The sequence below is a fragment of the Orbicella franksi genome, chromosome 4 (assembly GCF_964199315.1).
Source record: "Orbicella franksi chromosome 4, jaOrbFran1.1, whole genome shotgun sequence".
NCBI classification, from domain to species: Eukaryota; Metazoa; Cnidaria; class Anthozoa; order Scleractinia; family Merulinidae; genus Orbicella; species Orbicella franksi.
In genome coordinates this window covers 16,904,801-16,917,300 of record NC_138148.1, presented here as the reverse complement: position 1 = coordinate 16,917,300, position 12,500 = coordinate 16,904,801, and the positions used below count along the sequence as shown (strand labels likewise).

The 12,500-nt window shown below is 37.5% G+C and overlaps 1 protein-coding gene across 2 annotated transcripts in view; it reads right to left on the bottom strand.

Annotated features, from left to right (window-relative positions):
- The window catches only part of LOC145484820 (uncharacterized), a 7,950-nt gene extending 3,594 nt beyond the window's left edge, over positions 1-4,356 (bottom strand). For both annotated transcript variants that reach the window (XM_081463463.1, XM_081463461.1), the window contains exons 1-2: positions 3,988-4,356; positions 1,385-1,499 (exon numbers count right to left, since the gene is read on the bottom strand). In XM_081463463.1, coding sequence (XP_081319589.1) covers positions 1,385-1,499; positions 3,988-4,356 — 484 coding nt within the window. The remainder of the gene's footprint in view (positions 1-1,384; positions 1,500-3,987) is intronic.
- Between the last annotated feature and the right edge of the window lie 8,144 nt (positions 4,357-12,500).

Genomic DNA, 12,500 nt, shown 5'->3' with positions numbered 1-12,500 from the left:
AGAAAAAGAATCGAGAATATAACAACAGACTGAACAGGGTCCTCGAAGTCTGCCATTTTGTTGGTTTATCTCATGACGTCAATTGAGTTTAACCCACTTCATTCACAACCCATTTCAGTGAGGCCACTCATAAAATATAACCCCGTTATTTTATTATAACCAACCTTTAACCGAGTTAAGTTGTTTAGAATTTTTAACCAGGTTTCTAAAAAATAAACCCAATTAAATCTCTTAGTGCGGCCGCAGCCAATAACACAATAAGGTGTAAACTTTAATGTTTATTTAATTTATCAGTTTCAATCAATCAATTAGCCTTGCAGGAACGGGAGCTGGGTAGGGTAGCTACCCGTGTGCACTACGCAAAACGTGTCATACTTACGTTGCTTTCTTTGATGACCTGACAAATATATATATATTTTTGCAAATCTCTTGCTATCCTTGTGGTGCTATTCTCTTAAGAAAAAAAGCAATTTGCTCGAAACGCTCACCGATGTGGGACATAATTTCGGTTAAGTAAAGATCTCTTCCTTCAATACTTCTTGTTAAAACGCTCCTCAGTTGTATTACTCGATAACATTGTGTATTAGTTTGACGTGTTTTTATTGTTAACACCAAAGCTGGCAACAGAATAAGAACGCACTATTTCGTGACTCGACGTGACTACTAATTAGAATTAGATTAGTTCTTGTTTATCGGTGAAATGAAAATTTGCGTTAAAATAAAATCGTTTCTCGTCGACTTTTCAGCAGATATTCAACTTTTATGATCCATTTATCTCTAGCAGTGAGTTAAAAAAATATGCATCTTTCTTATATTTTCGTGGAAACAAAGGTATCTTGTTGCATACATTGGCAAGGAAAACAGAAGTATCTAGTTACAAGCGTTGGCGCGAAAAGTAAAATTGTCACATTTGCTACTTCTACGTATTGTTGAATTTAAAATGAACGAAACTCAACGCAAAATACCACAAGTAAACTTCAAAACCGTCTTGACAAACGGTAATTGTAAGTAATTCTTGGACCTTGAAAGAAAATACAAACATGAAACATACACACAGCTAAGATTATGTCTTAACAAGTTTTTGTCCGGTGATATTCTGCAAAGGGGAAAAGGCCTAGTTGACTACCAAGGGAGAGAACTATAGGGGTGAAGACCTGTTTGACTACTGTATCAGAGCCGTAGATTCACACTCTGCACTAGTTTTTTTAAGATTATTTATTGCCGTCCCAGAAATATCATCAGAAATATAAACATGGGGCGGAGAGCCATCACTGCTGCTACAATGTACAGATTCCTTTCAAAACCAACAACCATTCCGCCATCTTTTATGATATGATGTTAGACCAATAACGAAAAAAGGCACAGGAAGACTGAAATAGCTCACCGTCCTCGCAGCTTTTACCGGTGTAGTTTTGTTGGCACGTACATCTATAGTCGTCAGTCTCGTAAAGCGCTTGACAGGTTCCACCGTGCAGACAAGGAAAACGTTCACAAGGACTCTGGCAAACAGAAGAAAATTCCGATTAATTAATGTCATTTAAAGCAAAGAGTTACTTTTAAAGTCCACTAAGACGTAAATTTATGGCGAAGTTTCGAATATTTTGAGGTTTTCTTAGAACATCTTTGTGAAACTTCGGAGGATCCTCGGATGCCTTCGGATGTTCGAAGCTAAGTATTCAGAAAATTTTATTTAAACTTTTCTTGGTCATGCTGAATAAAAGAAAACCATTTCGTGTTCTAAAAAAACGAAAACTTCAGCCTAAACGATTCAGTCAGTTCAGTCGATTGTGTCCTTTCCGATCGGAAAGGGCCGCTCAGGTAGGTCGTGTATAAGCGCCGCGTTGTTGTTAAGTGTCGCAAGTTTATTAGAAGCCGGTGGTTATCGGATAAGACGCTCTTTCGAGTAAATAGATTAGATTAATATTTCAATCAGATAGTACCCAATCATCGAGAGCTTGCCTATACTGGCATCGCGACAACTTATATGATCCATAATGTGTCCAATGATTCAGCATGTGTGTGAAAGTGATCGATTGTTCTAGAACATCTTAATTTAGTTTTCATTTGGATAAAGAGAAAGTTCTGTCATCCGCCTAAAATTAACTTCATAGGATATTTATTGAGATGCGGTTTGGTAGAAGCACTGTACAACATCCACATCCACTGTTTGCATTACGTTCATGCAAATTTATTTCATTCGAGAAATTAATAGCTTAATAACGAAAAACTAAATACCACTGCATGTAAAAATTAAAGGTTCAAATGGATTAATTCAGCTTTTAGTATACCCCTGGTGGTCGAGTTCAGTTGTCGACTAAGAAAGGGCCTTTATCTGTTTTATCCCACGTTTTCGACACTACATAAATTATCATAAGTAAAGGTTTTTTTTAGAACAATTTGAAATAAAAACTAAAGGTAAAAGCGCGCGACGTTTCGACCGAACTTCGGTCGTTATCAAGCTGAAAAATCAAGATAAAATTTTTTGCATAAGTATAAATATAAAACAAAGAAGTGTAAGTATGAACGTGTAAAAAAAGGGTGCCAAGAACAATAAAATGCATGCAAGAATAACATAATTAAAAATGATTAAAAAACTCTCGCACGAATTGACTCCGACTGTATCTTGAGACTTGGTCTCAGTTTATTAATAAAAAATTTTCATAAATGAGATAGTCACACTTATTCTTGCACTTTTTTGAGGTGGTAAAACTCTTGGTAAGATCCTTGGGCATATAAGAATGTTTCACACAAAAATGTTTTCAAATGGAGGAAGACACATTCTTGTGCTCGTCTATGCGTTGATGCAAATGTCGTCGGGTGTAACCAACATAACGTAACCTGCATCGCACAGGTCACATTTAAATTGGTAAACAAGGGATTGTTGGTTAACAATAGACGGCTTGCCTTCGCGCGGTTTCAGATGTTGTTTGATCTTGTGAATAACAAACGCGGGCTGGACCATCATTTGGATTTTCTGGCTCGGATCTTTGAGTTGTGTTAGTACAATATCGGCTGAAGCCTGGTCTTTGAATGGCAGAACAACGCGAACAGGATCTAATTCATTGTTAACAGCTGGTAACTCGGGAACAGGTTGATCAGAAGCTTTGACAGCAATAAAACGTGAGATGGTGGAATTAATTAACCTGTCTGGGTAACTCAGTCGAGAAAACACCATTTTGAGCCGATCACATTCCTCGGAAAACTAGGACCAGCTGGAAGAGAGGCGGAAGGCACAGTCAAGCATAGTTTTTAGTAAGCCGCGCTTGTAACAATCATCAACATGGCTCTTGTAATGCAGCAGAAGGCTAGTGTTGGTAGGTTTGACGTATACTTTGGTTTGGATTTGTATAGATTTGTTAAGGAGCTGCATGTGTGCCAAGAAACGGAAGCATTCCATTATTCTCCATCTAACTTAACCGAAGAGTGGTAGTGGTTAAGAGTCTCGAGAAAGTTATTTGCTGAGGATTTATCTGGCATAATAGTTAACATGTCATCCACATATCTCTTGTAGTATGTGGGCATCTTGCCTTCGCGGTCGAGAGTTTCTTCTATGCTGCACATAAAAACTTTTTCTTTTGATAATGACCGAAGTTCGGTCGAAACGTCGCGCCTTTACCGTTAGTTTTTACTTCAAAATGAAATAAATTATTACCATTATTACTACTATTACTATCACTCTGCAGGTACGTACCAGAATTACGGGATAAGATCCTGATTATTTACATGCTAACCTATAAGCATGGTATTTTGTCACAAACTTTTTATTATACTATGACTACTAGGTCCTAATTCAGTTCAAAAAATTGAAAGTAAAAGAGATTAATGCGTGGGGTATTTGTTCGGCACATGTCATTAGGGACTGCAACTACACTCTCCCACTTGCAGATAACGTATAAACTCAGACGAGTACCACAATTTTGATACAGAGCAAAGTATGCAAGATGGGAGTTACATAACTACTAACTGAAATACGTAATTAATACTTACCATGATACTGTAGTGATGGAAGGTATGATTCGCTCTGAACTTCTCGGATGCATTGTATTTGTCAGTTGGAAGTAAATCACACGATATATTTCCGTTTAGTAGATGAAACGCTCCAGTGTTGGCGGAAAAGCAGCGATCGTTCTTTACGCATCGCAACAAGCATTGTCTTCCCGTCTGAACGACGACTCCTTCGATTTTTGGAACGTCCAGAACATGATAAAAATGTTCTATGAATTGTGCGTATCTGAACTGTTTGTTCGGGTCGCGTTGAAGACCGGCCCAGCGAGTGGCGTTGCAGAAGGCATCATCTAATATCTGATACGTAAAGCAAATAAAAGTACTTGCTAATAAAAGCACGAATCCATTCATGATTAACAGAATGGATTCAATGTCACGACTTTGTCTAAAATTCCTATTTATATACTAGTTACCTCCAGATATCATTTATTATTTACTAAAAGGTTTCTAAGGAGTTGTGTCTCTAAATCAATTTGCACAAAAAAAAAACATTTGTTAAGTAAGCATCCAATGAAGATCGTTTTCGAAAAACATTTTTAAATGAATGCGAAAGATAAGAAGGTTTCATGATGTTTCGGCGACCTCATGTCATCATTATCGAAAACAAAAATTAGCATAAATAACATAAACACTTTTTGTTAAATACTTGCGTTTTCATGATGTATCTACATTTAATTGTTCTTACATTTCTCTACATATATGTTCAGAATTTATTTCGCATTCAACAATAATGATAACATGAGGTCATCGAAACGTCATGTAACCTTCTTTTCGTTAACTTCATTTGAAGTAAACATCAAGTTGGCAAAACATGATATATAATGGCATCGCTTTTTTTTAATTGAAAGTCGACGTCACTTCTTTTCGTAGCTAAAGTAACGACAAATGAATGCTCCGGTACAGTGACAGAACTCTGAAATTTTTGTCGTTACCTAAAGGTTTTAATGCCGTGCACGTGACTTCTTTAAATGAAACTACATTTATTTTAGTGTTCTGGTGATATTTGATGCCAAGTTCTGCTCGACTTCATCTTCGAGAATTTGCCCTACTCTATGGAAATCATTTCTCACTGTTTCCAGGGGGTGTCTATCCATGCAAAATTACTAGGCAATTAATAATGAATACACGCGAAGAGTAATAAGTTGTGAAATTTTCGCAGATGGCTGTATGGCAAAGTGTCTTCGATTCTGACAGAGAATATTATTGTCGTGGGGTCATGTAAGAGCTCGCTGATGTTGACGAGTTTTGTTCAACTTTCTCGCTAATTTATACGACTTTAAAGAAAATATCAAATCACGCTTCGATCATTTATTAGCCACATATTGAACAGTGTCGACCTGAATCGGTTGTACCATATAGCAGCAGGACAGCTTTGCTTGCTCATGCAAGATTTTCTAAGGAGATCTGCTAGCAAAAAGTTAACTCAAAAATCACGTGTTATAAGGCGGTTTTTTAAAATGTTTACGGTTGCAAACGAGCCATGATTTATTATTTCACTCAGTCATCAATTTGTTGCTGTGCAGAAGCTTCACGTTTTTTTTTCGTAAATACCTTGAAAGACATTTTATTCTTTAAGGGGAGGGTCTGAAGTATATACGAACTAAAAGAAAACTTTGACCAACAGCAATGTTCAAGTCTAATAAATTAAGCTCGAAAGAGATAGCCCTGAACGTAAATATGGGTCGTTGTCTTAGAAAACCGGGAAAGTGATCAAAGATGGGGTCATCGAATTACTCCATAGTAAGACCAAGTTAGGGTAGCTTTGAACAGAAATGGGTGGAACATTGGTCGTTTTTTCTTAAGTCTTGTCTGTTCAAGAAATTTGGAGGCGTAATATTCCACGTGCTCAAATTTTCTCCGTAACGTCACTTGTTTTGCACGTGGTTCAGTCAGTAAGACCATCTGAATGTCTGGTTTGTCTTCACCATTTTCAAGGTTCCAGTGTACTTGAGTACCCTAGTAGAGTCTGTTTAAAAGAAGGCCGAGCCCACTATTTCAAGTTACTAAATGTGTATTGTACTTATAAGTCAACTCTCTTTTCTGAAGTTTTGGTATGGCCATTCTTAGTCTTTATCTGTATATGTGTTGTCTAGCTGTATGAAGTAAATGATGATGAAGAAGATCTGATGGTTAATACAAAAAACCAAGGTGGAGAGGTAGAGATAGGGCAACCTGTTGAGACTGAGATAGCCATTGACAAATACTATTCAAAACGCCCAAAGACGATCACAATAGCAGAAGAAGTGAACGATGTTCTCTGGGTTTTCATTATGTAAAAAAGGTAGACGTGTTCCTATTTTATACTTCTTTTCTAGTAACAATTTGTATATGGAGAGGTTTAAACATAAAAGCCCCGAGAATTTTTTTACATTTTTTCGCAGTCTGTTTAAACCAAAGGTAACTGAACAGCTTTACTGGTACTTCATACTGGTATATCTGGGCCAGACCCTTTCGCCTCCCCCTTTTCCCCAGTCCTGTCCTCAAAACACAACGAAACGTCATGATCTCTCTCAACCATAGAATAAAACCAGAAAAGAGACGAGCTCTAAGTGCAAATCAAAACTGCGCCAAAACTTCCCTAGAGATATTGATCTCCATAGTGATTTTTCAAAGTCTCACGTATCAATTATTTGCCACTAAAAGATCACAATATTTTGCTCAACCTCATCCAATAGTTGTTAATTATATTCGCACAGAATTACGCCTAAGTCACTTTCAGTCCCATCGCCACTTTTACATATTTGACAACAATTGTATTACGTTCTTCTTTCTACCTTCAGTTTTAGGTTTGCAGTTTACGCTTCCCTTTTCTTTCTAGTTAGTGACAATTCGTTGTTATAAAATTTCCCTTGAACATGAAGTGGGAAAACAAACGAACGAACGTCACTGAACCAAGATGTACCCCGTGGGTTTAATGTGCTTGTCGCCGTAATCTGGAAGAAACACTGCTTCTTTGTCACAAGTGTTGGAAACATCATGTTTCCCTTCTGTGCCAAAGCCAAATGTGGAATCACAGGTAGCGCAGTTACTTCTTGGTTTCCAAGGATACCGATTCTTGCTCTGGAATGTGTATAGTCATCCCCAACGTTCATTGAATCCTTCCATGTTACAGTTGGACTGCAAGGAAGCTTGTGAGCCAGCCAGCGACTGCCATGTGTTCCGACCCAGGGAGGTGGCACGGTATTGTCCATCAGCTATCAGTGAATACAGAGAGCTGGCGGTCTTGTTGATAACACTGAATAAAGTTGGTATGATGGCTGACCCTCATACCGAGGCAAATTTTGCTGAAAGGCGTGTTCTAGTAGGTTGGCAGCTTGGTCTCAAACGTCCCTGGGCGACCTGTACTGTTTAAAAAGATTTTCATACTTGGCCAAACGGAACGATAGGTGAACAACACAAACAATGCCAATAGCCTTAGCAACAAAAGAGGTGCAAATTAACAAGAACAAATCAAACTAAAGGCTTTTGAAATGAGTTGGAGGCCAGGTGAACGTCGTCATCAATCGCTTTTAGCCTAGCGTTTCTTCTCGGTATTTGCTTTTATACGTAATTATATGAAATACTAATGATTAATCTGAAAAAAAAACTAATGCAAGGTATCCGCATGTTACCTTAGTGCCATCAATTTTCATGACCAGCGTCCATCACCACCTCTACGTGCTCCAAGGCCAGAGTTTGTCATGTGACAGTACACAGGAATCTTGCTAGAATCCGTTTGAGTAGGTATGTTTTGTTTTCGCTGATCGAAAAGAGTGCTTTTTAACAACAACAAAAAATGATATATAAGCGGAAACAATTATTCAAGAAACGACACTGAAATATAATTAAAATAGCATTTTCGAAGATTCAGTTCATCTGCTGCTCCAAGTATTTTTATCCTATTAGTTTTGGTGGTGACATTGTAAACATATTTTTTGGAGATTATTATTATTATTATTATTATTATTATTATTATTATTACTATTATTTTTAAGCTTTTTGCTATCTCCAGGTTAAGAACTTATTGTGTTAAAGTTTCACAGGAGAACGATTTTGTTGTCTCGAGTTTTATGATGGTTAATTTTATTGAAAATATACGCTGTATCACTATATTGTGTTTCTGGTAAATTTCCTTGCTCGAAGAATATGACTGACCTAACCAAGAAAAAGTACCACAAAATAAATTGCAGTTATGTAAAAAACAAAACAAGCAAACAAAGAAAATATATCACGAGAAAGCTATTACCAGTTGTATTGCCATAACAACGATTCTTCTTTATTTCGGCCTTGAGCCAGCTTGAGCTGTTGTCACATAGCTCTACCAATCAAAATTTCACACATCGTTACTTCATGCTTAATTATCGTTATTAATATGCAACGCTGGTTTTATGAATCCTTGATCAGATCTTACAAAACTATAAAATCATGGCTACACACTAAACAATTTTATCTTGAAAATGTTTAGAGTACTATCCAATATCACTAATCAATAATGATGACTTCCTACGCTATGCGTCTGCGTGTCTATGTCCCAAAGTAGATGAGGCAATTGGAGAATGACTTTTTTAACTCGGGAATTTCGCATGCACAACACAAGTTATCGTGAGTAATGGGAAAATGCGGCCACTTGATCGCTCGTTGGGCTGTAAGCGTTATGCAAATGAGGTACGTTCGCAGCTTACTTTTAAATTGCTGTCCACCTTTAATTACAATAAGCTGTTTTAGTCTAAATTAAAATATATAAGTTTAAAGAAGACTCGACCATCAAAAATGAGAACATCGAGAATCGTGAAATCGATGAGCAGCATAAGTCCTCACTCGATGCGGACTTTGTACGGATTTCACAGAAACGGATGTCGTTGAAGTAGGGTTATGGTACAGTAAATGCACGTACGGCGAGCGAAATGATACAAACACAAACCTTTATTTATTGTAGCGCTAAAAAGAACGAAGAAAGAAAGAAAAAAATGCTGCTACCTGAAGTCGATCGCTTTTTCCTAGGATAGCAGATTTGTCCACTTCCCACTGTGCTAAATTAGCACCACATGGTGGGAAATCGAGAGAGCAAAGATTAAGACGAAATCCGATAGAAAGTCGAGCAATTTCAGTTCTTAGTGGACAAAAATCTGGTACCAGAATAATTTTAAGTATTTTACTGGCCTTTTCACATTTTCTTCAAGCTAAAGATGTAAATAATTGCCTGAAATAACACCGAAAACAGTTTCCCTTGGGAACGAGAGAAAACAAATTTCAAAGGTCAGAGACAGAAATTGTTCAAACACAGGTAAAATTTCGTCATCAGTTTCATTTCACCAGTACTTTCAAGTGATTCATACGAAGTTCAACATCTGTTTTCGACGTTTGGTGCTGCTAGAAATGATTTTTTTTTTTCTTTTTGAGAAGATATTTAAAACAGTCGTAGCGAAGTTTGCAATACGATGTAAATAATTTTGGTACAAAGTTTTTGTCCACGTGTTACTCGTACTTTAGGGTGAATTCCGTCTTAATGCAATTAATGCTATTGGTCCTTTTCTTCTTTTAATTATATTGTAATTTTGTGACCAATAAAATTGATAGACTAATTAAACCGCTGATAACACAGCAGACTCGAGTCCGGATGACGAAGTTGTTTGTTGGGTTTTCCGTCACCGAGCAACGGCCAGTGAGTATATTTGCCGGATATTTGGTATTAGGGAATTTTTCAGACGCTCGACAGTGCCTTTTTATTAAACTTAGAGCTTTCACTCTGTTCATTCGTCGGCAAATGGAATCGCAACGTTTGTTTGGAAGGAAGGTCTCCATGACTCGTTTTGCACCGGGCTACACACAACACAAGGGTAAGCTAAAACAACGTGCTTGTTCAAGAAGCTTGGTTTCGAAGAAATCGGAGTGAATGAACGCGGAGTACTCAGTAGTTGAAGGAGATCACCGACTGGATGTGGAAAAAAAGTTTAACATTCCACATTTTGTGTAGGACCTTTTTCAACATGGTGAAAGAGAAGTTGTTGAGACAGTTTGTCTTGATATTTTTCCTTTGATTTCCTTGATGAAAGACCAAGTGTCCAGCCTTAACAAGAAAGGAGTCAAAGCTGTAATTTTGGGGCCACAAAGTTCTTACATGGAAACTAAGGACGCTTCTAAAGGAAAATACAACCTCGTGTTTACAAGTCGGTTATGGAGGAAGAATTGGGACAAAAATGTAACTGAATCGAGTTTCATGCCATTGGACCATTAACGCCATGCCATTGAATCATACGTCATTTTATTGCACATATAACGAGAGTTTTAGGCAATAAACCTATACAAATAGAATTCCATATGTGCTATATTCCCACATGTAAAAAAAGCGATACGTCCAATCAGCTTCACGTAGAGCGCTCTTCCCATATGAAAATATAACCAATCACCGTTCAGAGTAGAATCACTTAGCCAATCAGAGTTAAGCACTCAACTGGCTTCCAAGAAGAGCGGTCTTGAAATCAGCGCCCGCTAGAAGTTTGTGTTTCGAGAACATGACTTCGGCTTCCCGTTTTAGTTCACTTTCGGAAACACAGCAGCGGAATATATCCAACATCTTGAGCGCTAGAACTTCAGTTTGAGAATCAATGGCCATTTGAGAAACCGAGGAAGTAAATTTAACATCAGAAAGCCAACAACAATCAAAGAGGAACAGTGTGAGTCAAAGAGTCCGAATTTCTCTTTGCACAGCGCGAAGCGCCGCCATTGCATGATTAAATCTGAGAGTGATTAGGGACAAGCGAAAATATTTCACTCTATGTATTTACAAATTCTCCGGCATTATATTTAAGCTTGTGTAGGCTCTTTGTCAGCCTGTTGCTGGACTGGAAAGCAGATTTGTTTTTTATTACGCTCGGTCATTTAGATCAGTTTTGAATTTCTTCTTGTTCTGCATGTGAACTTATGGTATCGGGAAAACTAAAACTGATTTAACGAATATGTTTAATTCTCGTTATATATACAATAAACAAATTACAACATAGAAAATGTTTTGTACAGATTTTTATTCACTCGTTGAAAAACTTTGGAAAACTCACTCGTTCGCTGCGCTCACTCGTTCGTTTTCTAAAGTTTTGCAACTCGTGAAAAAAATCCGCACGTCGCACTTTCTATGAAGTAATCTATATCTATCGGACAATATACTTCATATGTCACTGGATTGGACTTTATGCCATTGAATCATACGTCATTCTATTGGATCATATACTTCATTTCATTAGATCAGACTTCATTTTATTGGATCATACGTCATTCTATCGGATCATATACTTCATGTCATTGGATCGGACTCGATGTCATTACAACACATCATTCTGTCAGAAAACCACATTCGTGTTATTGAATCTAACTTCATGTCATTGGATTGTGGACCATTCGATTGAGCTATACACGTCATGCCACTGGATAGAACTTCATGCCATTGGATCGGAAAGGTCAGTCGATCGGGCCAGCGGCTAATTAAAAAAAAAAAAGGTTTGTCTCACAGAATTAATCACGGCGCGAAAAAGGCTATCCGATAACCCGGGACTAGTGAGACGATCGGTCGGGCTAACGCCTTCTTAATATCACAGGGTGCCCGATGAGCAAGCACGAGGTGAATATGAGTGAAACAATGTTGGTTGTTTAATTGTTGTTGTTGTTTTTTTTTTTTTCCGATGGCAAACTTCAGACGTTGTGTTTAGCAGATAGTTCGTGAGAGAAAGTGAAATAATACATTTTTTTTTTTTTTTAAGATAAAGTTCAATTAAAATGGTAATTTTTTCCCTGCTGCGTGTCCCGACAGCGCGGCGGTTGTGCGAGACAAAAACTTGCCGTAACAAGTGTAGTTAATAGTTTGCTTAAGTTAGCAAAGTCTATTCAATGCCATTTGTCTAATTGTCTTGAAGCAAATGTGACCATGGATAGCAAGGAGCGCTGGAGGGCGCGGTAGCCAAGATTTCATTTGGTCTGTATTTATAGTACGACTGAACATACCGGGTATTGTGTTTCACGCACATGAAACGTGTGACAAATTAAAAACACTATGGTATAAAATGAATATACTAACATTTACAAATTACAAAGACAAAGCGTATGACTTTATTGATGTAGTCCTTTCCTGAAGGAATACTTTCAGCGATATTTGGCAAACAGGTGTTTTGAAAAACATGTTGCGTGACGGCTTTACTTTCCCGCTATAACTGCGTGTGTAAAGTAATTCGATATGTTGACTGGACTATGCATAAAACTTCGACTGGGTTTGTATTTAAAAGAGCTAAAATTTTCAGTACTTTCTTTATAGATTCTCGTACGAAAACGCCTTTAGATGAAGAAAAAGTCAGCTGCTATGCCATTTGGGAGCGAAGCACTTCTAATTTAGTTGTTAGTTTAAACTCATTTTTAACATGACAGGCACAGTACGACTACAATTTTCCACCTTTTTTTTTTTTTCTTTTTTTGGAAAATGAAATCCCGACCGAGCCTAGAGGACGTTCGCGCTAACCCGAGCGATCGTTTCA